The sequence below is a fragment of the Manacus candei genome, unplaced genomic scaffold, assembly GCF_025592945.1.
Source record: "Manacus candei isolate 608988 ecotype Guabito, Panama unplaced genomic scaffold, ASM2559294v1 h1tg000023l, whole genome shotgun sequence".
Lineage (NCBI taxonomy): Eukaryota > Metazoa > Chordata > Aves > Passeriformes > Pipridae > Manacus > Manacus candei.
In genome coordinates, this window is record NW_026138071.1 from 7,440,790 (window position 1) to 7,468,782 (window position 27,993).

The 27,993-nt window shown below is 53.5% G+C and overlaps 3 protein-coding genes across 15 annotated transcripts in view; all 3 read left to right on the forward strand.

The window, feature by feature from the left end:
• STK36 (serine/threonine kinase 36) overlaps positions 1-2,548 on the forward strand; it is a 19,258-nt gene extending 16,710 nt beyond the window's left edge. For both annotated transcript variants that reach the window (XM_051787934.1, XM_051787936.1), the window contains one exon: positions 2,416-2,548. In XM_051787934.1, coding sequence (XP_051643894.1) covers positions 2,416-2,445 — 30 coding nt within the window. In that variant the 3' untranslated portion in view covers positions 2,446-2,548. The remainder of the gene's footprint in view (positions 1-2,415) is intronic.
• Positions 1,904-21,072, forward strand: TTLL4 (tubulin tyrosine ligase like 4). The gene is made up of 18 exons (XM_051787939.1): positions 1,904-3,690; positions 4,331-4,440; positions 4,877-4,940; positions 6,648-6,772; positions 7,164-7,274; positions 7,815-7,891; positions 8,523-8,717; positions 8,801-8,883; positions 9,926-10,054; positions 10,650-10,772; positions 12,263-12,361; positions 12,891-13,025; positions 13,766-13,903; positions 15,813-15,915; positions 16,453-16,663; positions 18,812-18,882; positions 19,476-19,558; positions 20,206-21,072. The coding sequence occupies exons 1-18, from the start codon at positions 2,477-2,479 to the stop codon at positions 20,345-20,347; spliced, it is 3,213 nt and encodes a 1,070-aa protein (XP_051643899.1). The 5' UTR covers positions 1,904-2,476; the 3' UTR covers positions 20,348-21,072.
• A 1,387-nt stretch (positions 21,073-22,459) lies between these two features.
• Positions 22,460-27,968, forward strand: PRKAG3 (protein kinase AMP-activated non-catalytic subunit gamma 3). Of its 12 annotated transcripts, none has more exons than XR_007904593.1 (13): positions 22,540-22,612; positions 23,506-23,545; positions 23,827-24,053; positions 24,133-24,217; positions 24,304-24,362; positions 24,639-24,684; positions 24,813-24,867; positions 24,968-25,094; positions 25,202-25,367; positions 25,541-25,578; positions 25,798-25,944; positions 26,030-26,199; positions 27,358-27,968. XR_007904593.1 is itself a non-coding variant. In XM_051787949.1 (12 exons), exons 1-12 carry the CDS (start codon positions 22,580-22,582, stop codon positions 26,144-26,146), a joined length of 1,137 nt encoding a protein of 378 aa, XP_051643909.1. In that variant the 5' UTR covers positions 22,460-22,579; the 3' UTR covers positions 26,147-26,214. The 12 variants fall into 12 exon arrangements, 2 of the variants coding, with proteins under 2 accessions (XP_051643909.1, XP_051643907.1); XR_007904594.1 differs by having other exon boundaries at positions 22,541-22,612; positions 24,136-24,217; XR_007904592.1 differs by having other exon boundaries at positions 22,460-22,612; positions 23,792-23,940; positions 24,136-24,217; positions 25,541-25,944.
• Positions 27,969-27,993: the final 25 nt, after the last annotated feature.

Genomic DNA, 27,993 nt, shown 5'->3' on the forward strand with positions numbered 1-27,993 from the left:
CATCCTTCCTGCCCCTCTCTCAGAGCTCCTGTGTCTCCATGGGGAAATGGTGGTTACTAGCTGTTGGCTGGCACCATCCTCACCTGGAAGCTGTACTTAAAGGCCCTGCTTCTTCTCTTCCTTATGTAGGCACAGCTTCTAGCGCACTCCTGCCCTGTGTTGACTGAGCAACTCCATGGCAAAACCGCCCCGTAGAGAGACAAGTTCAGCATGTTCTCCCTGTGCTGCAATGAGGCTGGGCTCCAGGCAGTGGCAGCTGAGGCCACGCCGTGGCCAGATTTCCACCCCAGCAGCTGCAGCTGCCAGCAGTACCCCTGTGTCTGTGCTGGTCACATCTGTGCCGCTGTTGGCACTTACTCCAGATTGGGGTCACACAGGGCTTCTGGCATTTTCACACCTGTGTGTAAGCTGACTGTAAGACTCATGTCCCTTTTTACAGCTTCATTAGGCCCCATCACTTTTTGTTTTTACAGTGGGATGATCCACTGATAGCTGTAAATCCGGGTGGAGATGAGGCACAGATGGCTTTCACTGCAGGCTGGTTTTGCAAGGTCATTCACAGCCGGGTGAGAGCGCAGGCGGTGGCCAAGCTGGCAGGGCATGTTGTGATGCCACAGTGACAGTCCCCTCTAAGCAGAGACACCGGGAACACTTTCATTCTCCTTGAATTTTAATTTGCTCTTTCACACCTAGTTCATTGGTGTGCTAGGTTCGATTTGTGGTTTGAGTGCGCTTTTGACCATCCGAGGGGGTAGCGTGTGGAAGCTGAGCTTTGCTCCCTTGGCTACTGGGGGAAACTTGAGCCGGGCAGGTGGTGGCATCTGAGCCACAACTTCTTCGCTCTGTGCTAATTGCTGTAAATGTCACAACACAGCCAGGTTTGCTGCTGGGGGCAGATTGGGTAGCAGTTGAATAGTGAGGTACATCTCAGTTGTGGGATTCCCTTCCCCTTGGGACTTGGAGTCCCTCTGGGCTGCAGCTCCCATAAGGATGCAGATGTCCTGTCTTCATCAGTTCAGTTTGACTGTACAAGTGCTAACAAGCAGTGCAGCCCTGTGGGTATTGAGTGGCCCTGCAACCTTCCTTGCAGAGCTTGGCAGGGTAGCATCTCTCCTTGAGAATATGTAGCTCCTGTGTGATCCTGCATGGGATGTTCCATATTGTACAGCCTCTTGCTGAGATGCTGCTGACCTGGTATGTGCTGGAGACTGAGGCTGATTCACAGGTTGAGGTCTGGCAAGTGTAGGTCTGTCTGACCCAGCCCTGTGGTGGTGAGAGCTGCTATCACAGTGCTACAGAGCAACCCCAGGGTCTCCAAGCTACACTTTAACTGCTGCATCTAAGGCTTGACTTTCAGGTGAGACAGGAGTGTGTATGTGTGTTGCAAGAAAACCAAGAGGATGATGGTCGATGCTCTGCTTACCCTTCTTTTTATACTTTTTCTTTTTTTTTTAAAAAAACATGCAAGCATATGAGAGCTGGAAGGTGGAAGAGCCAGCCAGCCTGCTTGGAATACAAATTCCTATCGCAGCTGTATCCAGGGGCCCTCCAGGCATGTGTTAAAGCAAGACAAATAACTGGCTCATGGTTTGTTTTCTCTTTCCCTTCTCCCCAGGCAAGAGGATGTTGCGGGTGTGGTGCAATAGTTCTTTCTAGGAGGATTCAGGACACTTACGTCTGCAGCTCTGTAGTCTGCCAGTTGCTCCTTGCAGGAGATTTTTCTGTAGGACTGCAGCGGGGAGGAATATAAGTGCACAGCACTGCCAGTCTCTGCTGGAAACCGAGGTGTTGATATTAGAACAGCCCTGCATTTGCTCCTTGCTGCCTTCTCAGCACTGAGCTCTTTAGGGTGCCCTCAGACCTCACTGAGCCTTTCTCTGGGGTTACAAAGGTGAAAAATGTTCCTTTTAAAAGCAGGGCTGAGGTTCTCACCTAGCTGTGTAACCTTGGAAGCTGAAGCTTTAAGGAATGGGGAGAAAAAAAAAAGCAGACATTTTGATGCTTGTAGTGGAGTCAGGAGAGCTGGTAGGGGAGCATATGGTGTAGCCTGGAGACACAGACCTGTAAGAGTGGGCTCCAACAGCTGTGTGGGTCCAAGGCAGGCAGCCTCTCCTTGCAGACAGGGCTGCTGCCCCATGGCCCTGGCTGGCAGTCAGGCACCCCTGCATGTTTGCAGGGTACAAGCTTTCCTGCAGATGTCCCTCTCTGCAGTTTCCTTTGCATCCTCTGATTTCATGAGAGATGCCAGCTCTTCTCTGACTTGGTCTGGGGAGACTCTTGGGGAGCTCAGCAGATGGAGATGTGGTTTTCATCCTGTAGGAAAAGCAGCTCACCCTGCTCTCCTCATGGTGCACTGGGCTGGGTGCTGTGCCCTGACAGGGTAACAGTGCCTTTTATACCGTTTTCTTGTTTCAGGCCAGCAAAGATGCTGCTGTAGATTACTGACTTGCTTGTGCCTCACGTGCTATGGCTCTACATGGCCTCTTCAGGACCAGACCATGCTAATCTGGGCCCCAAACAGGAGAAGAGTGTTGGGCCCAAATCAGGCACCCTTCTGGCTGGGAGAGCTCAGCCGTGCTGGGCCTGGCGCCTCTCTCAGCAGCAGGCGAAACCCGCCTGGAATTTAGAGAAGAGGTATGTGAGTGCTTTCCAGGATCGAATCCTGCTGCCCTCAGGGATCCCTCTGCAGCAATCCTGCTTCTTGTGCTCACCGTCACTATGCCACGCACAGCCCACTGAAGACAGCCTCCAAAGCCCTCCTGGCACTGCCTCTGCCACGGGAAGGGCGATGTCTTCCTCGCTGATGGAACCCTGCCTGCTTCCTGTGCTGGTGGAGGAGCAGTCTGGGACTGGGGTCAAAGGCTCTGCCCTCAGCTCAGGTCAGCAGGCTGCCAGCTCCTATAGACCAGTGCTCAATAACAATTCCTTCCTACGTCCAAGCAGTGCTAAAGTGCCTTTTCTGCAGTCACTGGAGATCAAAAAGGTGGAAAAACCCCACAGTTCTCCTGCTGCCTCATGGCCCCACTCTGGGGGCAATGGAGACAGCTTCTCTAGCAGCCTGATCAATGGAGCAGTGACAAACAGTGACCTTGTGTTGAAGAAAACCATGGTCCCCTCCCTGACCCTTGTGCCAAGCAGTGCTGTCCTCAGGAAGGACCAGTGCTCATGGCAGGACACTCAGAAGAGAGTTCACAGCTCAAAAGAGAAGGAGCCGGAGAAGAGCCTCTTGAAGGCTGTGCAGCAGCTAGCCAGTCAGGCTGCCGCACGCAACGGCTTTGGGTGCCAAGTCAGAAGTTCTGGCCTTACAAAGGTGGGCAGCCTGTCCAACTGGAACAGCAGGAGGAGGCAGCACGTCGGAGCGCAGCTCACCCCGAAAGACACTATTGCTCCTCTGAACTTGGAGCGGGGGAGCCATCGCCTTAACAGTAACTCGAGCCTTAGGGGCACCGGTGGTGCTGTTGCCTGCACTAACCGTGTCAGCGTCTGTCCTTTGGCCTCACGTGCTGGCGCTCCCCATGGCAGCTCCGACTGCCGGCTCGTGGGCACGCACAGCCCGCGTGCGGGGAATCGGGTGGTGAGAGCTGAGCCTCTACACCTCGCTGCCATCTCTGAAGTGACAAAACAGATGTCCACCATTCAACTGGAAAAAGAGAAGAAATGGGTCCGGGCTGTTTTCCCAGGAAAGCTTGAGTAAGTAGAGGCAGGAGGAGGAGGGAGGCTGGGGCGGGCTGGGCAGGGCTGGCCATTGTAGCTGTGTGTTTTGGGAGAGGATGCACTGTGGGTGGTACAGGAGTGGCTGTAAGGATTACCATGGGCTGTGTCCCTGAGCAAAACTCAACTGTGGCATCCTGGTGTGGGGGTAGCCTTCCTGCCACCCCCAGCTTGACACAAGCCCTTCCACCTTCTCCATCAACCACAGCATGGAATTGCTGTATGGTGTTTCTATGTTTTTCAATCATGGGGCCCTGCCTGCAGTGGCAGGCTCTGCAAGTATGTTGAGTGAAGCCTGCTGTCAAGCCAGGCTTTCCTAGTCAAAGACATGGGTTCATAAAGGAACACAGAGCTGATGCAAGGACATGGAGCTCCTGCTCTCCTACTGGGAGAGGGTGTCCTTGTGCCTCTTGCTTTCTGGCTGCTCTGGAACATGTTTCTTCTCAGGGTCCTCTCGGGCCTTTCCATCTTGCTAGCTTGGGATGAGTGCTTGCACTGGAGAGGGCAGTGCTCTCACTCCCCTACCCACACTATCTCATGCTGCCTCATGAGCTTCTGGTTTTTTTTTGGCCCCAGAAAGCATGTGCCATTCCTTCTAATGTGATGTCCTTTGTCCCAGTGCCACTGTTGATCAGTCACTGCTGGAGCCAAGCCATCCCCAGGATGAAGCAGAGGAAGAACTTCCTGATGGCCTGGACGAGAGCTGCAGTCAAGAGGAGGATGAGGACAGTGAGTGCTGGTTCCCCTGGGAGGGCTCTGCTCCATGCCTCAAAGTGGGGAGTGTGGGAGCTGTCTGGGAGCTGAGGGTGAGCACAGCTGTCCTTCTGTCTTACATTCATGCTGTCATTTCAGGATGTGCTGAACCCAAAAGTGATGTAGCAGCAAGGAGGGCAAGGGTTCCTGCATGGGTTCCTCTGGGGAGCAGGCTAGGGCTCACCACTGTCCTGGTACAGTGGTTACTCATCTTCTCTCTGTGTAGGGCTGTCAGCTCTGCCCCTTTCCCTGCTTTTTACAACACCAATTAGTGGTCAAAACCCAAGATCCAAGGATTTGGGGCAGCTAGAAGGCTCTGTCCTCTGGAGCATTTATTTTCTCTCTTCCCTTCCTAACTCTGTGTGTGTTCACTCCTCACGGAGACAAAACCTGAGTTTGTTCCTTCCTGCAGGTGACTCGGATGCTTCCTCTGTTACTGATGTGTCATCCAGTGGCTCCATGAGTCTTGTATCCAGGTTAGTAGCTGTAAATACTGCATTGAACTTGGCATATTTATCCAGACTTGTCCGTCTTTGCCCTCCCTGGTGACAGAGGAAATGTGTAGCATGTGGGATAATGGAGACAAGGTAGCAATAGACTTCCCAGCCAACGTGAGTTTCCTTGGTGCACTGCAGGCCAGAGCTACTTCTCTGGCTACAGGCAGCAGCCTGCAAAGTGCTGTGTGCATCCATTGCAGCAAAACATGGGTCTTAATTTCACTAGCACTGCCAGTTCTTGGGTTAGGTTTACTGGATTAAACTGTGCTCTTGCAGCGTCATTGCCTGGCAGATGAAGCAGAGTGGAAATGTCCTGGGCCAGAGATTGCAAATCTTCTTGTGGTCTTGTGTCTCAGCATTGCATCCTAGAAACAAGTCCTGGAGCCTGGGTTTTTCTTTAGCCTATGTGAGGATCTTTCTGTGGGGAGGATTGCTCAGCCTGTGGTCATCTGAGCCCTGCCTCTGTGACTCCTGGCAGACCTTTGTGTGACCTTCTCTTGCCCATGCAGCAACAGGAGCTGGTCTTGCACCATGGCTGCCTCAGGCTTTGCTGTCTGCCCAACAGCTTGCTGCTTGCTATCATGTCATCACTAACCTGGGAGACAAGCAAGGTTTCCTGTGAGCAAATGTTGAGCCTCAGGGTGCTGCAGGGTTCTGGGTGGGCATATTTGGTTGTGAAAGTCCTGCAGAAGTGATGTAAACTGGCCCAGCAGCTGTTTCTGGCAGGATGTGGCTGGGTGGCCTCTGGGGCAGATAGGGGAAGCAGGGCTTGGGCCAAATGCCTCTTGCAGCAAGGAGGGAAGTATGTTGGCCACTTCCTGTGCAGGCTGTGTGCTGGACTGGCCTTGAAGCCTTTGCAGCTGTCTCCTGCCTTCAGTTTGTTGTGGGCAAAACCAGTTTTGTGCCAGAGAATGTTAATTAATATAATCCTTTGCCAATTAACAAACTTTTAATTATTGATTCTGATACTGAAAAGACAAAAAAATATACATAAGGACTTAAGGAAAACACCCCTTCTTCCCCCATCCTGGTTTCCAATCCCTTTGCCACAGACTACGCTCAGTCCCTTTAGTGAGGCAAGGGGTGGCCTGTGAGACTGGGTAGACAGTGTGTTGTGGTTCCTTTTAGTTTGCTGCTCTTTGTTCCTCAGTGATTGCTCTAGTGTGGCTTCTTGCACTGGCTGCAGTGGCATATATTTGAATGTATGTTCATTGCAAACTTTACTTTTCACTTCATCACAACCTTAAGAGCTATGGTACAATTTCTACCCTTCCTTCCCAGTGTTGGGGCTTGCTGTGTTAAGATGTACATACAGTGGGTAAAACTCCAGCCCTCTTCCCTGCAACACACCAAAACCAAGAGGTTACAACAGCTAAATCATATGCATTACAATCTCCACTCCTTGTTCCCATGAACTAGGTTATAGGGTTTGTCGTGTAAAAACTTCCACTCCTTGCCCCAGCAAAACACAAACCTCACAGTGCTTATTTGGTGGGTGCATTCATTGCAAGCTCATCCCCTCATCGCTGCAGGCTGGGTTACTGACCTTAATGCCCATTGCTTGTTCCACATTATGATGATGGTGCAAATTCCTGATACCAGGATCAAGGCTTCTTCTGGCTTCCCCCTTCCTTCCTGTGATACTTTTCACCTTTAGCCAACTGCCACCTGCTTCATCTTTCCTAGGAATTGTATCAAGTGCCTGGCCCAGCCTGCTGAGGCTCAGGAAAAAGTGCTCAAACCAGCTCTTGTCTGCAGTTTATTCCCTAATGTGCCTCCAACTATCTACTTCAGTACTCGGGATGAGACAGGTGAGCCAGGGTCTGTTGCCACACAGGGTAAGATTGGGCAGCCCGTTAATTAGGAAGCAAGCAGTGCCAGCACACAGCCGGGAGCTGGCTGGAGTGGCTTCCCTTCACCCCTCCCATGATGAGACCTAGCACTGCTCTGAGGTCCAAAGGACTGGAGTAAATTATACTACTTCCATAGCCTGGAGCATGACTCACGCTGCCACTAAATTCCAGTGTCCTGGATCTTCCTCAGCTATGGAGTCTTCTGCTCCATGCTAGTTCTGCAACGGGGGCTATGCACCCTTCTTTGCAGGCCTGGTACCTGTGCAGCAAATCATAAGAACCTTGCAGCTGTAGAAAACCCAAGTATTGTGTTTGTTTTCCTTCAGTCCTTAACTTTTTGCCTTCCTAGTGGAAAAGCTGCCTTGGGAGCAGAGGAAGCTGCTGCGCTGGAAAATGTGTGGAGTCACACCGAACATTGTGAGGCAAACTGTTTGCAGGTCCCACTTCAGAGTTAGCAAAAGTAAGTTGTGGGTAGCAACATTGTGTCCTTCCTCACCTCCAGTCCGTGGACCTGAGAAGGCAGAATGGCTGGGAAAAGTAGAGCAGAAGCAATACAAGCTTGGCACTGCAAGATGCTGGGTTCCCATTTCTGCCTGCCTGACCTGCAGTACCCAAGCTCTGTAGGTCCTGGCAGGGCCTAATCTCTGTCTTGGCTCATCCCTGGCATGGACCACAAGGACTTACTCCTGGGCTGTCAGGCAGCATGTGGGGCAGCTTTGCTCTGGCTTGCCACTGCAGGGAGGCTGGCCATCATCTGGTGCCAGCCCCAGCACTGCTGCCCCTTGTCCCCGTGTGCTGAAGAAGAAGCCATCCTCTCTGACCACAGCCAGAGTTCTCAGGGTTGGTAATCTTGCAGTAGCCAGTATGAGTGCTCTGTGCTATAGCTGTGCAGCATCCCTGGCACGCTTCTGCCTGCCCCAGGAGATGGGGTGCTGGTGGCTTGAGAGGGTGTTATGGGTGGCAGCATGCTTGGTACTGGACTTTTCTGTTTTTCCTACAGAAAGCAATGACTGGCTGGGTTGCTGGGGCCACCACATGAAATCTCCCAGCTTCAGAGCCATCAGGGAGCACCAAAAGGTAGGGGATGTTTTGGGCTGACTTCCTTCACATGCATGGAGGTGTGTTGGAAACAAATTGGGTGACCCTCTCCTCAGGGCCAGGTGTTTGCTGTGCAGGCTGTCCCTGCAGTGTCCCTTCCAGAACTGGGAGAGGAGCTCAAGAGGAAGGCACAGCTTGGTGAGCTTCTCTGCTGTGGCTCTTGCACAAACTGAGGCTGTAGCCAAATTGTGTTCACTTGTGAGCTTGTCTAAATTCAGTTGTTGCTGCTTAAAGCAGTCCTTCCTCTGGCAGAATTGAGAGGTAGGGGCAGTGCCCTCTCTGCCAGTGCAGCAGAGGGGATGTACCTAATTCAGATCACAAAACAGTCAGGTGTGGCTGTGGGGAGCCTGTGAGGGACCAAAGGTTTGGTATCTATCACAAGTACATGTTTGCTCTGGAGAGCTGTGATGCTCCAAACCATGTGGTTTGTCCCTACAAAGCTTCAGAAGCTTCAAGTGGAATCAATTTGGGTGCAATCCTGGGAGGGGAGCAAAGAGTGTCACCCTGCACTGGATTCAGAAAGGACGTATCCTCTGGCCAGCGAGTAGGAAGGGGCAGGCAAGGAGCTGGGGAAACAGGGAAATGTCATAGCATCTGGCTTCCTTTCCAGCTAAACCACTTCCCCGGCTCATTTCAAATTGGGAGAAAAGACCGTCTGTGGCGCAACCTGTTGAAGATGCAGGCTCGCTGTGGGAAAAAGGAGTTTAACTTCTTCCCTCAGTCCTTCATCCTGCCACAGGACATCAAATTACTCAAGAAGGCATGGGAGGAAGGAGCTAGCAGACAGAAATGGATTGTGAAACCAGTAAGTGTAAAGCAGAGCTCAACCTTCTGTCCCACTGTAGCTGCAGGGAGAAGATCTGATCCCTTCTTGTTTGTGTTTTGCAGCCAGCATCAGCAAGAGGCATTGGTATCCAGGTCATCCACAAATGGAGCCAGCTCCCCAAAAGGAGGCCGCTGTTAGTACAGAGGTGAGTGAAGGAAAAACCATGGTTGACACACAGCCTGGGACCTTGTAGTGGCTGGTCTCTCTGGCCAGTTCTGGGCCGATGCCACTGTATGGCAGAGCAGAAGCATCTGATTTGCATTTCAAGACTTCTCTGGAGACTGCCTGGGTGTCCTGCTGCTGGAAGTCTGGCTCTGTCAGCTGCAGCTGTCAGTGCTGCTGTCTCTGCGTAGATATTTGAGGTCTTGGATACAAACTGACTTCATGAGCTTTCTGGAGCTTCTATCTGGCAGGTGAACAGCTTTGGCTCTGCTGTGATCTGGCTCCTACTGCTCTCTACTCTGTGGTTTGGCATATTTGGAGACAAACTTTATCCAAGTCCCAGGGAAGAGGTGGCAGTTGTCAAAGATTTGTTCTTATCCAAGTTAGAATGGTTCAGTAAGAACCTCAGTATGTATAGATGTTAGTGAAAGGATTTTCTTGAATTAACAGAGTTGTCAATCTTCTTCCCCTTCTGCAGAAAAATGGAATATCTTGTCTTGGTTTGATGCTGCTTTCTGGGAAGATTCTTGAGGGCAGGAAAACTGTGCAGTTTTTTTGGCAGACAGGGAACTGCTATGTTTGCTTGTTTGTTCTCCCTGTCCACTTCTCATGCAAAGTGATAAACTTTCCTATGGGAGATCATGAACTTCTAAGATGAATAATCAAATGATTTGGATTAAAATATCCAACTGCTTCTGCTCACTGTACCAAACCATCTGTGCTGTACTGCATGTCTTAGATGTTCCTGAATACTGTGATCAGTCTTGTGGGTGTGGAAAAACTACTGTGCCTTAGAGCTGGGGAAAATCTTTTCAAAATGGAACTGAACAAAAGGGAACACTGCTCCTGTGCTGTGGAAACTCCCCATGCATAGGAGAGCTGCTCTTTCTCTCATTTTGACTGTGATGTGATTAACTTGGAAATGCTGTGCAAAAGGACTTCTACACTGATCCATTGTTTTACCAAGCCTTCTGAGTTTTCATGTGTTCCTGCACATGAAAATCATAACTTACTTGCCTCTGCAGGTATCTGCACAAACCCTACCTCATTGGCGGGAAGAAGTTTGACCTGAGGATCTATGTTTACGTCACTTGCTATGATCCCCTCAGGGTCTACCTGTTCAAGGATGGATTGGTTCGCTTTGCCAGCTGCAAGTAGGTTGTGCAGGAGAGTGGTGCTGGGGCTGCCTTGGTGCCAGGGCATGTGTGGCTGTGGTACCTGCCTCGGCTGTGGCAGGAGAGAGTCATCCCCTAGATGGTGATGCTCAAAGCTATATCTTGCTTGCTTAAGAAGCAGAGTGGAAACGCACGAGGTTGTTGCAGGTGACGGTGTTGAAAGGGAATGTGAGAGGATGCTGCCTACATCCACCTTTCCCAGTGCAAGATGAGCTCAGTGTAAAGCAGTTCTTGAAACATGCTGTCTGTTCTTTGTTCTGCATAAAAGCTGGCACACCAGAATCTGAGATGTTTCTTCTAGTTTTCATTATATGCCTCAGACTACTGCAGTTCCAGCAGTGCTTCTGCTCACCGATGCTCTGTCCTTTTCTTAAGGACATGCTGTGAGGATGGGATTACGTTCCACTGTCCCAAGGAAGCCTGTGCTGTCTCATGTTTTGTCCTTGAGCTCTAAGCCTGTGGGGTCAGAGAGCTCCAGGCAGCAGGACTGGTGGGTGGCTAAGAGTGGTCTGAGATGGACCTGGGGGCAGCCAGTTCAGTCTCAGACTGCTTGTGCTCCTATTGCCTCTTCCAGGTACTCCTCCTCGATGGAGAGCCTCAGCAACAAGTTCGTGCACTTAACCAACTACAGTGTGAACAAGAAGAACACAGAGTACAAGTCCAACTCAGATGAGACTGCTTGTCAGGGACACAAATGGTAGGTGCTGCTTTTAGGGCACAGGGCAACTCTTTATATTTTCTGTTAATTCAGACTTCTTTCAGTATTCCTGCCCAAAAATTGAACTTGCTTTCTGTATCATCTGCTCCCACTGGGGAAACTGAAAGAGCAGAGTGATTTTAGCATGAGTTAGTGTCAATGGAATCTGGATGGTTTCCGTGCCTTGTGACTTATCTTGTCCACTGCTGCTTGGGCTGTGGTTACTGTTCATCCTGCCTGTGTCCGTGCCGTTTCCTGCTTCCAATGCTGCAGTCATCTGTGTTCATTCATTCCTTTGCCCTATTGTGGGGGCGATGGCATGTGGTTAAAGCACAGTCTGATTGGTTTTGCTGTCAGGAATTGAATGGGTAATTGTGATGCTTAAATTGGCTAGATGGAAACTTCTGCCCATCTCACTCTTGACTTCCCTCTGGAGCCAGAGAAAGGGACAGCCCTGTTACAGAATGTTAATTTATGTGCGCTCGGTGTGAATAGGAGCAGTGGTGCCATTTCTAGACCTTTGGAAGGAGGGCTGCAGTCTTGCAGGAGTTCCCATTCCCTGCTGTCCCATGGGTGAACGGGTGCAAGCCCCGGGCACTTGCCTCTGATTCCATGGTAGTGTTTGAACTCTTTTAAAAATAGTGCAGGGTAGAGTTCTCAATTCGCAGCCTGGACAGGGCTACTGCACTTCAAAGGGAGTTGCAGAAGGTGATTTGCTGTGGTCAGATTGCTTTCTCAGGCCAGGACATGCTGCACAGGGGTCTGCTTCTCCACTGGGACTTTTAAGCAGTTTGCTGCCTCCCAGCAGTTGCAATCGCATGGGGGTGGGATTGTGTGGGTTTGCTGTACTGCCATTGCAAGTCAAAGCTGGCTGCTCTCATGTTAAAGATAAGTGTGGCTGTAATCCACTCCATCTTGTATGCAGGAAGCATGACCTTTGGATTCCTGGCCATTAGCCACATGCTCTCACTTGAGAAATATCTGAGCATCCTTGGCTTAGTGTCAGGGTAGCTTGCAGCATTCGATGTAGTGTGGAAAACTCCTATAAAAGCAGAGATGCTCCCCCATACCATCTTGTTCCCCACATTTTTCAAAAATTCTTCTTGCCCCGAAGCCTCAGTGAAATGGCTTTAGCTAAAACATTTTCAGGATCTTGCTGGATTCCTGCTGAGCTGCTTTGCAGTGCTGCGGGGGAAGGCCTGCAGGAAGGGAAGGTTTGCTGAGGACATGGAGGGGGAGGGAAGAGAAGATGTGGGCCTGACTTACCTTGCTCATGTGCTAATTTGAGACCATACTGGGACAAATTTATGTTCCTAGTAGCTTGGGCCTACAAGACAAGGGGCCATGCTGGGGAGGGCAGCAACTGAGGGGCTTGAGGATGGCAGAAAGATGGCTGTGCCAGGGAAGGGTGTTGTCAGGGCTCTCCTCTGTTGCTTTCACTCCTTTCAGCAAGGGGCTACAGAGCTACCTCCTTTGCTTTCTCTCTCCAGGGCACTCAAAGCTCTCTGGAATTACCTGACCCAGAAGGGAGTGAATAGTGAGGCCATCTGGGAGAAGATTAAGGACATCGTTATCAAAACCATCATTGCGTGAGTCCTGGCACCCCTTGCTCTGTACCTGGCTGTGCGGTACACCCTGACCCCTCTGGCTCTCCAGTCCCCTCTCAGCCTGATCCTTTTGCTCTTAATTGAAATGGTATCACCACTGTTGGCTTCAGTATTTCTATCTGGATTCTTCCTCTCATCCTGTTACGTATGCTCGTGCTGCAGTGGGTAAATACACCTTACATTTCCTGGGCCTGCCTGCAGACCAGGAGGGTGTGGTATGCCCGGTGCTGCCCAGCTTGCTACCCACTCACCTGCTTTGCCAGGGAGCCTGACAAGAATGGTCCCTGATGCAGAATGAATCTTGTGTTCAGCAGTCCATGCTGCTGATCTGCAGTGCTGGATCCGTACGCAGTGCAGCAGTAGCAGTTCACAGGCCTGTGTCGGTCTCTCACTTACCTGATCCTGCAGCATGTGGCTGCATTATGCTTCCAGAACTGTCAGCATGTGCTGTGAACAGCCAGACCTCTGCTGTCTGACTGTTGGAAACAAGCATTTCTTCCTTGGCTTGCAGATCTGAGCCGTACGTGAACAGCCTTGTGAAGATGTACGTGCGCCGGCCATATTGTTGCCATGAGCTGTTTGGGTTTGATATCATGCTGGATGAAAACCTCAAGCCCTGGATCTTAGAGGTCAATATTTCCCCAAGGTAAAGCAGATTCTGAGCTGCAGCAGAGTGAATAATGGCCTTCCCTTTAACACAAAATGAGTTTGGTTTGTGATGTCCCCTGTATCCTGTGCTAAAAGACTGTGGGCTTTGAAGCCTCCCTCTCCAGATTGCCAGAATGAAGGTCCTCCCTTCATGTTGCAAAAGCAACATCCATCTGCAGCTCAGAAAGCTTTGTTGGGCATGCTCCAGCTAGAGCCAGGGAAGAATACGTTAAAAAAGGAAGGCCAAGGAGGAATGTGTCATGTACAGAATGGGTGATGGCAGAGATTTCTTCTCTGCGTGGGCAAAAGTGATCAGCGATTCCACTGCCTCATGCACCATTTCTTCCTTGCTGACAGCACTCAGCCCGGCAGTGTCGGCTGTGCAGACACGGCTGGGAACTGCAGTGTAACTGAGCATGGCCTTTCCTGCTGGCAAGAGTGGATGGGCATGAGCTGGACACAGAGCCATGGTCCTACACAGGACTCTGGGGATGGATTTGCCTATTTCCAGCAAATTTGGGAAGAGATGGAAAAGTGAACCATTTCTGATGGGGAACTCCCCTTTCAAAGAGCTGTTGTCAGGATTTTTCTCTGTGTCTCATAGCTAGCTGTGATGAGGCAAGGGGCAGGCTGCTGTTTGTATTCTGGTCAGTAATAACCCAGGGATTGATCTCAGGGCCATGGACCTCAGCACCTCCATTCTGTCACTCAAACTGCTGTTATGCTTTGTCTCTGCAGCCTCCACTCCAACTCGCCTCTGGATGTGAGCATCAAGGGCCAGATGGTTCGAGACCTTCTCAACCTTGCTGGCTTTGTTCTGCCCAGCATGGACAGCGTGGCCTCAAGGCCAGAGACAAGAAGTAGCTCTACCTGCAGGTTAGCCCCCTTCTCTGTCAAAGAGGCAGGCTTTTTCTTGAGTGATTTCATCTGGGAGGCTACTTAGAGCCCAGCAAATGCTGGGCTGTTGAGAGCCTGTGCTTGCTGGTCCTTCAGATATGGGTCCAAGGAACTTGCATCATTGCCTGGGTATCTGGTTTCTGCGATCTCTTCAAGGTAGAAGGATTTATGCCCTTTCTGCAGGTCCATAGTTGGAAGTGAGGCCAATGTAATTTGTGCTTGCTCTGCAGTTAGTCAAACTCTCTTGTCTTTCCCCCTGCCAGAACTAATATGATGCTGAGCCTCACAGCCTCTCAGTTTGCTTGAAGCTTCCCTCTCCAGATTGCAGGAATGAAAGTCCTCTCTGCCTGCAAAAGCAGCATTCATCTGCAGCTTAGAAAGCTTTGCTGGGCATGCTGGTTGACTCTGTTGGGGCTGGATCCACTTGCCCTCTGACTTACCAGAACTGATGTGCCACTTCTTTGAGCAAGAGGAGCCCCTGTTATTTTGCAAGGGCTGGATTGGTTAGTTCCTTAGGCAGGACTGCTGCTGTCGAAGGCTGCAGACCTATGGGTAGGGGTGTGCACAGTCTTAACCTTGCAGCTAACATGACTGTTTCTTACATAAGGTTAATTCCTGGGCATGTGTCCACCCAGGCCCCTGTTCCTCACCACAGCTAGGGCTTATCCTGCTTTCAAACCCAATGGCTAGAAGGAAACCAGTCTGTTCCCTGCAGCAGAGTGGCTGCTGACCATATGTCACTGAAGGAGCAGCTTGCTGGGATGAGCACCCACATGCAGTGATGTGTGGTCATGCCAAAAGATGGGGCTCTTGCCCTCTGTGTGCCCTGTGCCTTCAGTGAAGGGAGAAGCTGGAGCATGGGCCTGTTCAAGATGGGAAGCTCTCGCCAGCTCATCTGTTGTGCTTTGTTCGCACACTGGTTTGTGGCTTCCGATGGAGGTGCTGAAGGGCAGGTGTCCTTGGAGGGACCTGCAGGGGATTAAGCAAATCCTTAACATGGTTTGGATGATACATTACCAGAGTTCTTCCATCCAGGGGCAAGGTTGTTTAATAGTATCTCCTGCCCTGAGAAGGGTATGAAAGGTCTTTTTGCATATGGGCCTAATTCCGGTAGATCTGTATGTTCCCCGAGCACCATGCAGCACAGCCTCGAGGCTCTGCTCCCCCTGTTTGAATCTGCACACAACTAATTACTTTTGCAGCAGCAGAACAAAAAAAGCTATGTTAATAGCTCAGTTGAAAGGTTTTCAAGAAGTGTCTCCCAGACTCTGGTATCCCTGAGTGGTTCAGTTGGTGCTTAGAATACTTTAAATGGTTCTTGGTCAGATAGTACAAAGGCTGGGATTTCCCATGGCATGTGGAGCTGGAGTTGGATTCAAGTCTTGAGAGGTCCTGGATGCCAGAGGAAGTTTTTGATCTAGGAGTTCTCTTCTTCCTTGTGCAGTACCAGTACTGAGTACTTGTACCCCCATCCCTGTGCTTGCAGTTAGGAAGCTGTGTTCCAAGTGCAGTGTAAACATGAGATCCCCCAGGCTTCATGTGCTGTGAATCATGTCACAGTGTATCTTTGACCCTCTTGCATCCTATGTGAGTGTGAAGTGATGGTTCACCTTTTGGATGAAGGAACACTGAAATGCCTTAGCAAGGAGCTGGCAGAGTCCTCCCAGTTTCCCTGCCCACAGCCTTCCTGGGTCTTGTGCTGATGGACACGGCTGTGGATGCGTCACTGATCTTGGAACTAGTGAAATCCTTGGAGAAAGTGTTCTCTCCTCCATGGCATCTTTCTGAGGGTGTCACTGCTCTCTCAGAAATTCGTGGGAGCAGGTCTGCCATAGCAGGGCTTTGTCTTGTTTGCTTAAATGCTCTACTACCTCTCTTGTGTTCTCAGTCTGGACAGTGCTTTGAAAGAAAAGCCCAAGCCAGTGTCTGAGCATTTCAGAGCAGAGAAGATGAAGCAGGCCTATTACTTGATGCAGAAGATACCTGACCAGGTATGAAACATTCTCCTTTGATACTTGCACCATCCTCCCAAGCCCTTGTCCCCACCGGTCCCACAGGTCTATCCCTGGTCCCTCTTCATATTGTGTCCCTCTCTGAGGTCAGCCAAGTGATGGGGCACACTTAGGCTCCAGTGGGTTACAAGATCACTGATCAGAAATAAATTGGGTTTGCTTAAGCCAATGTCTCACTGACTCATCTGTACATATAAATAAGTGTGTGCTGAGAGGCACATTGCCTACCAGTCCCCAAAACAGAGCCTGAGCACTGCCTGTGCAGCTCTTATAAGCCTTTACCTGCTGACCCTATGCAGGTTAGCAGGGCTGCTGGCCTTGTGTGCCTCCTGGCAGTGTGTGTGAGAGACTGGGCTGCAGAACTGGGGATCTCTTCAGTTCTGTGCAGTGTTGATGTTATCACTGAACCTAGAGTCCTTCAGTTTCCATGGGACCTGTGCCCCAAAGAGCTCAGACACATGGAGACCTCTGCTTGAGAGATACTTCTCCCTGACCCTGGGTTGCTCTTGTCTGCAGGATTTTTATTCTTCTGTCTTGGATACCCTGACCCCAGATGATGTTCGCATCCTGGTGGAGACAGAGGATGAATATTCCCGGCGTGGGCAGTTTGAGAGGGTGTTCCCCAGCCACATCTCTATGCGGTACCTGCGCTTCTTTGAGCAGCCTCGTTACTTCAACATCCTGGTGACCCAGTGGGAGCTCAAATACTACTTGAATAGACAGAAAGGTAACTGCCCTCCTAAAGCCTGACACAGCCACCTGAGTCAGGCAGGCTGCCTGCCGGCAGTCGTGGGAGGCTTCTGAGCTACGCATATTCAGAGGGAGCTGCCTGCCTGCACACTAACCAGTAGGAAAAGTGTTACCCTCCCAGACTGCTTCAAATATCACAAAAAGGTTATTCTGAGTTGAAAAGAGGTGATGACTGTTCGGCACCAGCACTTCTAGGTGCCTTGGGGATGAAGAGGCTGGGATTAGCTACATCAGCCTGTACCTCTGGCCTCTTTTGAGGGAGAAACAGCTGGAGTTCCTAGCTTTGCTCCTTACAGGTGATCTGGGAAGGGAAGGAAAAGTTTGGCCTATTCCCTGGTCTCCTGCAGCTTTCTAATTGATGAAAAATTGTCAGCATGCAGACAGAAATTTTTCCTAAGCACTAGAAATCTAGCTAACATTTCCACCTTTCCAGGACATAGTTCTGTATTTTAATAAAAAACATCCTGTAATGAGGTGGCTGGACCAATTCCTTCTCACCCAAGGCTGTCTCTGTCACGGTAACAGTAGAGGCTATTTGGGAGAGAGAATCAATGAGGTCTAGCATGATGGATTAGTGGACAAAAAGAAAGAGACTGTGGCTCAGGGCTCTCTGTCCAACATCTGATCTAGTTGGATAGGCTTCTGCAGGAGCTGGCCCTCCACTGTGATGTCCGTATGTGTGCTCCCAGCCTGGCTGTCATGCAGAGAAAAAAGAAAAATGCTTTTGTCCCTTTTCACTGGTGTTAAAGCAAATATCAAAGGGGTCAGTAACAGTCTTTCACAGGGAGATGGAAACCTCATAGCCCTCTTCAGCTGCATTGTCAGCATGTGTCATACTTTGCCTCGCTAATACCTTTGCTGGATGCTCTCCCGTCAGCTGGAAGGAAGATCCTGTCATCGTTCTCACTGAAGTGCTGCCCAGAACTTTGTAGCTTAGGCCAGGGTCCTGGGTCAGTGCTCCAGCTTCCCCAAAGCAGCCCAGTGAGTGGATTTACTCTCCCCACTCATTGCTGTTCACCTCTGAGCAGAACCCAACTTCCCCTGTCCCCTTCCTGTTCCCTGTGTTCCATGCCTTCCTCTCACCCTAGCCAGCAAGGTGCAAAGCCTGTGTAGGTGCACAGGCTGAGGACAGGGTGTCCAAGCTGCCCCACTCCCCTCAGCCCCAACACGTGTTTGGTTTTTTTTTACAAGATTCTGGGGCTTGCTGACAGGTCACTGAGGAGCAGGGTTTGGACAGCAAGGATTTCTCCTATAGCCAGGACTGGTATCATATAGCAAACTACAGTAATCCCAGCTGGACAGCATCAAGTTCCTGGCCATTGCTCTGCTGGTTCTTAAATCTCAAGGCACCTTAGTTTCTGCTATGACCTGAAGGCTCTTAAAAAAGAAAACAGGACGGGAGCAGCCCTGGATTTCTCAATGTTTTTGGGTTATTTCTGGTCAGTGCAGTTGAACATGTGGCTCTGTTTCAAGATGACCTCTCTGTGCTCTGGAGCACTGTGTCTTGTGTGTGGTGAGAGGAATGGTCCCTTCCAGTCACGCCAGTGATGAGCTCGGTCCCACTGTCAGGGATGGAGACCAGGTCTCAGTCCACATTGAACTCTGGATGAATCCCTGCAGGGAGGAGATGATACGCTGGGATGCTGCAGCTGATCAGTGCTGTGTAAGGAGGAGGTTGCCTGAGCTGCCCTCCTCTGGGAAGGAGGCCGATGACAGCAAAGCTGCTCTACATTTGTGTTGTAGGAACTTTCACCGGTGCAGCCCAAATCAGGTGCTGCCGTTGGCAGGCACTGGGCTCAGGGGGACAGCCAGTCTGGTCTAATTTGGCAAATCTTGTGTTGCCCCAGTTTCCCTGTTTCACTGAGACTGCTGCATGGAGTGTCTTGGCTCCCTGGGAGGAAGGCAGGCACTGCAGCAGCCCATGTGCTGGTGTTTGCTCGTACAAAGGGTGAACGCCCTTGATTTACCCCATGTTTGCTGGCGGTCGGGCACGTGTTCAAGTAGTGATTGCATAGCATGTTCTGCGTGGTCAGTGCAGCATATTTACATGCTTCAAGCTGGGAAGGCTTAACTCTTTGCAAACCTGGCTGTTCATTCTCACTTCTTGTCTTCTGTCGCTTCCCAGGTCTGGAGCTACTGAAGAACTGGTGTGTCAAAGGGTACCACACTGGGACAGGGACAGATTTTGCCCAGATGGTGCGTATGACTGTGGGTAAGGTAGTCAGAGAGGCTTGTTTGCCTGCCAGAGTTGGGTAGAGAGCCTGCTTGTTCTGCTTCCTCTGGTTCCTGCCTTACCTGTTTGCCTCCTTCTTCCCTCTTTGCCAAGGCCTCTGGGAGTCTGGAAAAACCCATGCTGCCCTATTTCCCATTCCCACTAACATGAAGTCATGAACAGTATATCAGATCTACAAGTAATTTGCATCTGAATATCCTTGGGTGCACTGGGTACAGCCCTACATATTTGGCACCTGGCCTGCCCTTTAGTCTCTTTGCGAGGGAGTCATCTCCGTCTGTCACTCTTGTGCCTTACAGCACACTTATGCACTGAAAGAAACCCACTTTTGACCTCGAGATGCTTTACTCCCACTTTCAGCAGAGGGATTCATTAGGCAGAGAGCAAAGACTGCTCTGTTTGCTATTCTTGGAACAGTCTGGTGGCAGTGACGATGTGCGGCAGAGGCAGCTCTAGCTGAAGCTCTCTAGGGCAGCCTATGGCAGAGCATAGCAGGCTTGAGGGATTTTTGCCATGACTTAAATAGCCATTCTGTTGTCTTTCTCTCCTCCTGTAGTGGTCGTTGCCAAAGTCTTTCTTCCTCCAGAAGAGTAGCATTCAATCTAATGGCTTCAGCAAACTGGAACTGGGCAGACTGGGGTAAGTTTGCACTGGCCGTGACAAGCACGGTGTTCACAGTGTGGCTTTAGGACTAGTGTCCTTGGAGAGAACTGGCAGCAGGGAAAGTAGCTTTGTTTAAGGGGAGAGGAGCAGGTTGGTTTGCAGGCTCTGAAGCCAGCTTCAGCTCTCTGGAGAGCCAACTGGTGGGTCTGGCATGATGTCTGCGTAACTGAACATGTCTCCTTGGCACTGTGCGCCCAGCTCAGATGGGAGTGAAGCCCAGAACAGCCAGATTGAGTAATGTTCAGGGCTGTCATGGTCAGGACATGCTGACAAGATGTTCCCCTGATAGGGAACTGTGCCACTTCTGTGGGCACTGATGTGGTTAGCAGTGAGCAGAGGCTCTCAGCTGCAGCATAGACTGGGGGAGCAGTGAGGCCTCGAGGTCTGCCTTACTCTGCCAGCTTCCCTGAGCAAAGCTGGGCTACTGGCCCTGAGAGCTTCCTGCAGAGAGGTGAAGGATAGGGTCTGGCTGAGCCAAAGTGGAGAGGCGGCACACCCCTTTTCTCTTGTGCTACGGGAAAGGACATCCATGTTCCTGTGCCCAGACCAGTATGGACTTGGGTTTACATTCAGACAGGGAGATCACTGTCCCTAAGCAGCATAGGATCTCTTTTCTCCCGCAGTACACACCTCCCTTCAGCTGGTGAGGACCTTACAAGATGCCTGGAGCCCAGCCCTACTCAGAGCTTACCTCTCAACAAGTGCACTGGTGGAGCCAACCAGAGACCTTCTGGCTGCCTCTCGGACACCGCCCTGGTGATGTGACCAGGCAGCCACTGGGGACACATCAACCTACCTCAAAGGAAGAGATGGGAGCTGGCTCTGTAGAGCAAGGACTGTGGGAGCTCCTTGCACTGCACACTTGCTTGCGGGGCTGTTTTTGGAGAGGGATGTTTTACTGGGCAAAGAGGAGAGCTGTGTGACTTCAGCTTTCAAAACAAATGGCAAAACCTGAGGAAGTGGGGTTTGTCAGGCCTTTGTCCTAGGCTGCTTTTAAATCCTGACATGGTGGTTTATCTGCTGCATGGGAGCTGGCTGAGCCTGCCCTTCTTGTCCTCAACCAGCATAGGCTGAGCCCTTGGTTGCCTGTGTCTCTGTGTCCTGAGCTGCTGGCAGCCAAGTGTGCTCTTGCCCTGCTGCAGCCTGGCCCCTGGAGAAAAGTCCCCTATCAGTACCCCACTCCTCTGGAAGGAGCAGGGCTTGGGACCTTTTCTGAACGCCTGTGCCAACATCCTGCCCTAACCCCAGCATCGGGCCCTGGGGGATATCTCAGGCTTGCACATTGCTGCTCAAGAGACACCATGTGTAGCAGCATGGCTGCAGTTTATGGGGACAGTAGGGCTGCTGGAGATGGAACATCCTTCAGCCGAGCCCATCAGCTCTCTGGTGTGCCCTACAGTGTGTGGACTGCAGGCTGATGCTCTTCTCTTGGACTCTGCTCTCTATTTTCCATTTGTTTCTCAAGGATTTTTATTAAAGTTTAACACTCAGCTGCTCTCCTTGTTCTCATATGTCTCTCTTTCCCTGATCTCTTTGTGTCTGGGATGCAGCTCAGCTGTTCCCACGGGACTTCACTGGGCTCTGGACAGGGCAGCTTTGTGCTACCACCCCGCTTTTTCCCCGTCCTTCTCTGAGCACGGGTAATTCTTGCTGCCCTGGGGGCCAGGTGTGTGTGCCCCCCTGTGTGGAGGAGCAGCTCCCAGCATCACTGCCTTATGTCCTAGGGACTCTCTTGTGGACCTGTAACCAAGGGGAACAGAGCAGTCCAGCCTTACAGTAGGAGGAAGGGTTGGGTGCCTGTACAGGGTTACATTGCCCCAGCCCGCTAGCTGGATGCTGGCTGCTTGGGCAGGTTGTTGGGGACCAGAGGAGATGCTGAGCTTCTTGTGTGGGCCCTGGGGCTTACAGAAAGCCCTTCCTTCCTCTCTCCTTGCAGCCCCCCGTTTCCCGGCACTGGGCCCTGTTTCTCCGGTCTCCTTGGTGACAATCTCATCTCTCCTCGGCTTCTCTCCAGCACCTGAAAATAGCCTCCGAAAGTGGAGATGCCTGCTCCCTTCCCTGCTGCCAGCACCCACGATGGCCAGGCTGGAGCCAGGCTGCTCTGCACGGCACAGCTGTAGCGGCCCGCCCCCGTCGCTCTGCACCGCTGCGGGGCACGGGCCACCCGGCTGTGTCCTCCTGTCACCCCAGTACCGAGCTCTCGGCCTCGTCCCTCCTCTTCCCGCCTGCCGTAAGGCAGCACCAGGGGATTCCTTCCACCCCGCCACGGGCCAGTGTCTCCAGCTGTCCCCTGGAGCCAGGCAGAGCCCTGTCCCATTGACCCGGCAGCCACCAGCCCGCTCGCCCACGGCTGCGCCGGGCCGGCCCGACAAGCTGGCCAAGGTGTTATTTGAACCTCCCTGAAATAGAAATGGAGCCGAGAGAGGGCGGAGGGCGGGTAGGCGGCAAGGAAGTTCCCCAGCAGGTCGGGCTGCCCCCGCCGTGGGGCCGGGGTGGCTGTGCACAGTGAGCCGTAGCAGGACCCTGGGCAGGGGCGGGCAGGGGCAGGCAGGGATGGCCAGCGTCGAGGGCGAGGGATCCGCAGCCGCTCTGGCCGCCTCTCAGCCGTGACTTGACCCAGCCCTTCTTCAACACCTCCGGGGAATGGAACATGCTGTGTTCCCCACCCGCGATGGGGCGGGGGCACCACCCGGCGGGCAGGGCGCTGAGCACCGCTCCTGGAGAACGGGGGTCCGCGGAGCGGGGTGTCCTCCCGCTCTCTGCCCCCAGCCATCCCTCCATCACCCCTTCCCTCGGATCCCCAGGGCCAATGCTGTCCCCGGAGCCGCGGCACCCCCCTCCAGCCCTGGGCTGTGGGCGCTGCGTGGCCGTGTCGGCGGTGTCCCCCCCCCGCGGCGGTGGCGGGGGCATGGCTGGCATTGCTCGCTGACACCCTATCTGCCAGGGCCACGCCAGCCGCGGGCCCAGAATAGCAGCGCTGCCCCGCAGATAGTCAGCATGGAGCGGCTCCGCGGCCCCGCTGTGTCCCAGGTACCGCCGGGCCGGGTGGGGGGCCCGGCTCGATAGCCCCTCGCTCGGGGACAGGCCATCCCCGAGGTGGGGGAGTATGGGGGGCTGGCGGGCCCCTTCCCACAGACATGGAGCCATGGGGACAAGGACGCCCTTGTCCCAGCTGTCCCCAGCCCCTTGGGAAGGGTTGAGGGACGTGTATGCAGGGTCTCCTTCCCAGGGCTGGCTCTGGGCTCCTTAGGGAGCAGTCCCTGTTCCTGTGCCTTCATTATTTTAGAGTGGCCTGTAAACATTAGCTCTGTCAGGTACGTTTGTGGCCGGGGTTGCTCTTCCCTCTGCACGTGCTGCTGTGTTATGGTAGAGTCTCATGGGGACTGGGGAGCACGGGGTCAGCCATCCGGCCCTGTGACCTCCCTTCTGGGACTGCCCCCTCATTATTGTAGGTCTCCTGGGACGACCTGGTCCCTGGGGGAAGCCGGTGGGGCTGGCGAGGCTCTCGGCACGGGAAGAAGCAAGACCAGGATTTACACCTTGAGGCTGGGAGAGGATGGGCTCAGAGCCATTGTGGGACCTGCTGGGCTCTAACAGCAGAGAGAGAAGGCGGGAGGTCCTGCCATTCATGCCCTGTCCTGCCCTTCTCTGGGGACCCCCACTGACCCCCCAGAGCAGGGAAACAAGCTGGGTGCCCTGGGCTGGAGCCACCATGCAGACTGCAGGCTCTGGGGATCCTGCACTGGCAGGGGGCTGCCCAGAGGGGACTGGGGGCTAGGCCCCGCCCACATCCCCACCCTGAAAGGACAGTCCTCTCTATCCGGCTTGGGTGGGCCGGAGTAGCCGGGTGGATGCAAGCAGCATCCACGGGTGGGGGAAAGGCTGGACTCCTGCTGACCCCTCCTTGCTGTGTGCCCTCTCAGGTGGCGCTGCTGGACACTGCTTCCTGCCCTGAGGAGGAAGGTGGGTAGCAGGTAGAGCCTAGGTGTGTAGGAGGGGGGAACTGCCTTACTCGTGTGATGAGTACATCAGTCCTCTGCCCACCCTGCCCATACCCCTCGTCAACCCCACTCCTCAGCTGAAGTGCACCCCAGGCTGGAGAACTGCAGTGCTGTTGTGCTGCCCCTGTGGAGTAGGGAACAGGGAGACTCTGTTGGGAGCATCCCCTGCTCCCCCCAGGCAGGAAGTTGCTGAGACCCAGCATCTCAGCTCACTGGCTGGGGCTGGGATGGCTTTTCCTGCAGAGTTCCCGGAGGCCCTATGCCCCAGGGAGGAGGAAGAGGAGGAGGAAGAATACAGGCAAAGGAGATCTGTCACCTTCACACTGGGAAATGAGATACTGGGGCTGGGCCCAGAAAGTGAGTTTCAGAGCCCTGACGCCGAGGTCTACATGCACTTCTTACGGAGCCACTGCTGCTATGATGCCATCCCCACCAGCTGCAAGCTTGTCGTCTTCGACATCTCCCTGGAGGTGGCAAAGCGGGGGATCAGTGGGGATGGGTAGTGGAGGAGCAGGCTTGGGACCCCCTGATCCCCTTCCACTCTGTCAGCAGATCAAGAAAGCCTTTGTGGCACTGGTGGCCAATGGGGTGCGCGCTGCCCCACTCTGGGATAGCAAGACACAGAGCTTTGTGGGTGAGTGCCAGCAGTGCTGCCTGGCCCCCTCCCTGGCCTGGCAGTTAGGGTGCAGGCAGTGCTGCCAGCCCCACGTGTCTCCACAGGGATGCTCACCATCACCGACTTCATCAACATCCTACACCGTTACTACCGCTCACCCCTGGTGAGTGCGGTGGGGAGGGCATGGGGGATTGGGGCATACATGGGCCAGGGAGGGGCTGTCCCCACCTCTCCTGGTCTCCTCTTCATCACTAGACTGTGACCAGGGGATGATTCTGGGCCAGGGTAGCATCTGCTTCTTGCCCCTCTGCCTGGCACTGAAAATGTAATTCCTGTTTTTAGGGTGATGGGGTGGGATGCCTGGGGAAGGGGGCAGTGTCTCACAGTGCCCTCAGTCCCCCATGGAGCCTCCATGAACAGAGCATTTCCCTGCCCTCAGGTTCAAATCTACGAGGTGGAGGAGCACAAGATTGAGACATGGAGAGGTAAAAATCATGGGTGATAGGGGTGACTGGGCTGGAGATGTTGTGCAGGGCATGGAGGTGAGCTCTGGGGTTGTGGGGCTGCATGAGAGGGCTGGAGGACCCCCTCTTCCACCTCTCTCCCTTGGCAGAGGTGTACCTGCAGAGCTCCTTCAAGCCATTGGTCTACATCTCCCCAAGCAATAGGTAAGAGCCTGTCCACTGGGGGTGAGTACACCCCTTGGGGTGGGGGTGTGTGTGCCTGTGTTGCAGCCCTATCCCACCACGATGTCCCCATCACCCACAGCCTCTTTGATGCTGTCTACTCCCTGATCAAGTATAAAATCCACCGCCTGCCTGTCATCGAGCCTGTCTCGGGCAATGTCCTGCACATCCTGACGCACAAGCGCATCCTCAAGTTTCTCCACATCTTTGTGAGTGCCGGGACTGTGTGCACACACATGGCAGGTGTCTAGGGGCACAAACAAAGGTGTCAAAATGTGTGTAGATGCCAGCCAAGCCCTGCCCTGACCCATTGCAGGGCTCTACCATTCCCAAGCCACGCTTCCTGAAAAAAACAGTGCAGGAGCTGCGCATTGGCACCTTTCGTGACCTGGCTGTCGTGCCTGAGACTGCCCCGATCTACACTGCCTTGGAGATCTTCGTGGATCGCCGTGTCTCTGCCTTGCCCGTCATCAATGATGCCGGTACCTGGGGAGGAGGAAAGTGACCCCCTCATTTCCCTCTGTCAGCAGCTCCATCCCCATCCCCATCCAAAAGCCCTCTCCTGGCCCTTGGGCTGCCCCTTGGGGTGTGTAAGGAACATGGCAAATGATCCCCAAGGCCCCCTCCCCAGCTACTGCACTATTTCTCTTTGCAGGGCAAGTGGTTGGCTTGTACTCCCGGTTTGATGTCATTGTGAGTACCCTGTGTGTTTGCACACCTGGACAAAAATGTGGCCCCTTGCATGTGCTGGTAGGGGGTGTTCACATTTATCTGTGCCCGTGTAAACCCACCCCAAATGCAGTGTCCTGCACATGCCAGTGCACATCTGCTCTGTGCATCCCCAGCACTCAGTGTCCCCTCTGCGTTGGCACAATGGGGTGTGAGGACACATTGGGGTCACACCTCCCACAGCACCTGGCAGCTCAGAAGACCTACAACAACCTGGACATCAGTGTGCGAGAGGCACTGCGGCAGCGCAGTATCTGCCTGGAGGGGGTCATCACCTGCTACCCCCATGAGCACATGGAGGACATCATTGACCGCTTTGCCGAGGAGCAGGTGAGTGGCTGGGGTGCCTTGTGCCGGCACCAGCCACACCTGCCAGCTGCCCAGCCTGCCCATGATGCTCTGCCTGCACCCACAGGTCCATCGCCTGGTTCTGGTAGATGAGAACCGGTACCCGCGGGGCATTGTCTCCCTCTCTGACGTCCTCCAGGCCCTTGTGCTCACTCCAGCAGGTATCGATGCTCTTAACTCTTAGCCCACGGCGCTCCGTCTTTCTCCACTTGCACTCTCCATTTCTCTCCACTTCAGGTAGGCGCTGTCCCCTGTCACTGTGGGCCTGTTCCCTCCCTGACACTGGGTCACCTGCACCTGGCCACCTCCCTGCTCAGATCACCTGCCTCCACGCCAGCCAAACTGGCCTTGGGGGATGAAGGAGGCTGGGGCTGGGGTCTGGAAGTGCTGGGTGCACAGGTGGGGACAGCAGGACCCAGATGCTGCTTGTCCTGGGGTACACAAGAATCACAGGGGATCCCTGGTGTCCGTGAGGAAGGATGAGGACATTTGCCATGAAGACAGCCCCCCTAAACTCCCATTCAAGCAGTGTGTGGAAGGCAGGTTTTGCAGGTCTCTGGGCTTTGGGCTGGATGAGGGTTTTGGGGTGTGATGCACCCTAAGATAAAAGTCTATTTTTAATCTCGCCTCAAACCCTGCGATCTGAGCACCTCCAGTGCCATTCCCGGGGGACACAGAAGGGACAGATCACTTGCACCCTCATGACGTGCTGCTATTGACTAGCCATGTGCGCACCACGGCTGACCCATGGGCCCTGGCTGGCAGAGGCCCCCAACCCCTCCACCTGCAGCAGCCCCAAAACTTCCTGCTCCAGGGACAGGGTTCACTCTCAGGTGGCACTGGGACCATGCTGCCCAACTGCCTGCAGCTGGCTCTGCTCACCCACTGCCTGGCAAGTCCTCACTGGTGATAGGCGGGCACTGTGCTTGCACCCACTGTGGCAGCTCTTTAGGGCTGAAATGGGGAGGGGGGAGCTGGCCCTGGGTCCCAGCTGCTTTCCAAAGGTAACGATGCTTTTTTTGGGGTAGTGGTGGAGAATGGGCTTGGGACAGGCCTGTGTCCACCAGTTCCCCCAGCAGTGCCCAGCTGCTCTGGACAGGAGGGGACTGGGAGTGGTGTGTGTTAGTCACACACACAACCCTCCTCTCCCCATTTCCCAGTCAAGGTGCTTTCACTTACCCCATCCCTGGTGACCACAGGGGTGGCTGGATCAGGAGCTGCAGGGGGCCCTCTCCAGGCCAGCTGCCCTCCCTCCTGTCCCAGAGATTGCATTCAAGCCAGGAATGGAGGCGAGACCCCAGTGTCCACCAGGATGGGTTGGGAGGGCAATGCCACAGGGTGCCCAGTCCAGCACTGTTTTGGGGTTATGGCCTCGCATGCTCTCTTGCCCTGCAGGCATCCATCGATCCTCACTCTGAAGACACCAGGAAGTGCCACTGTCTTGTCTGACTCGGGGGTCTCTTGCATGGCCTGTGAGAAGGAGGCTTTGGCCTGAAGGCTCTCCGCAGGGAGGATCTGCCTGTTCACCCCAGTCCTGGGGCTCGTCTTGAGTCCAGGGCCAGATCCTGCCAGCCTTGGGGAGGCAGAAAGTGTGGAAAAGGGGGCCCAGGGGTGCCTCCTGCCAGTGAGCACACAGTGATGCTTGATGGGCACTGTACTGGAGGAGCCATTACATGCCTGTGGCTGGGCACAGAGACCCACACAGCCCCAGAAGACCCGGTCACCCCACTCCCATCCTGCTGCTGGATTTGAGCATTTCCACTGTTGCTCCCTCCCACCATCTGTGCCTGGTGCCTGGTAGCATAGGCTGAGCTGCACACACAGGCTTGCTTATTGTAGGGTCACATGGGGCTTGAGCTCCCTGGCAGAGGCACAGCCTGTGCCAGAGCTGGCACCGGGATGGGCACTTGCATGGGGACCTTGTGCACGTTTTGGGGTGGGCAAGGGATATTTATTTATTTATTGGTCTGTTCAGCCTCGTCGTAACAAAGAGTCTGATCCAAAAACTGCCTCTTGCCTTTCTAGGATAAA

What these genes read in the sequence shown, in the direction of transcription:
- PRKAG3 (XM_051787947.1), top strand. Translation starts at nt 22,580, where the DNA reads ATGGAGCGGCTCCGCGGCCCCGCTGTGTCCCAG. An exon ending in GTTACTACCGCTCACCCCTG is followed by an intron (nt 24,363 to 24,638) that starts GTGAGTGCGGTG and finishes CCCTGCCCTCAG; the next exon opens with GTTCAAATCTACGAGGTGGA. An exon ending in GCCCGTCATCAATGATGCCG is followed by an intron (nt 25,368 to 25,540) that starts GTACCTGGGGAG and finishes TTCTCTTTGCAG; the next exon opens with GGCAAGTGGTTGGCTTGTAC.
- TTLL4 (XM_051787939.1), top strand. Translation starts at nt 2,477, where the DNA reads ATGGCCTCTTCAGGACCAGACCATGCTAATCTGGGCCCCAAACAGGAG. An exon ending in TCAAGAGGAGGATGAGGACA is followed by an intron (nt 4,441 to 4,876) that starts GTGAGTGCTGGT and finishes TCCTTCCTGCAG; the next exon opens with GTGACTCGGATGCTTCCTCT. An exon ending in TGCAGAAGATACCTGACCAG is followed by an intron (nt 15,916 to 16,452) that starts GTATGAAACATT and finishes TCTTGTCTGCAG; the next exon opens with GATTTTTATTCTTCTGTCTT.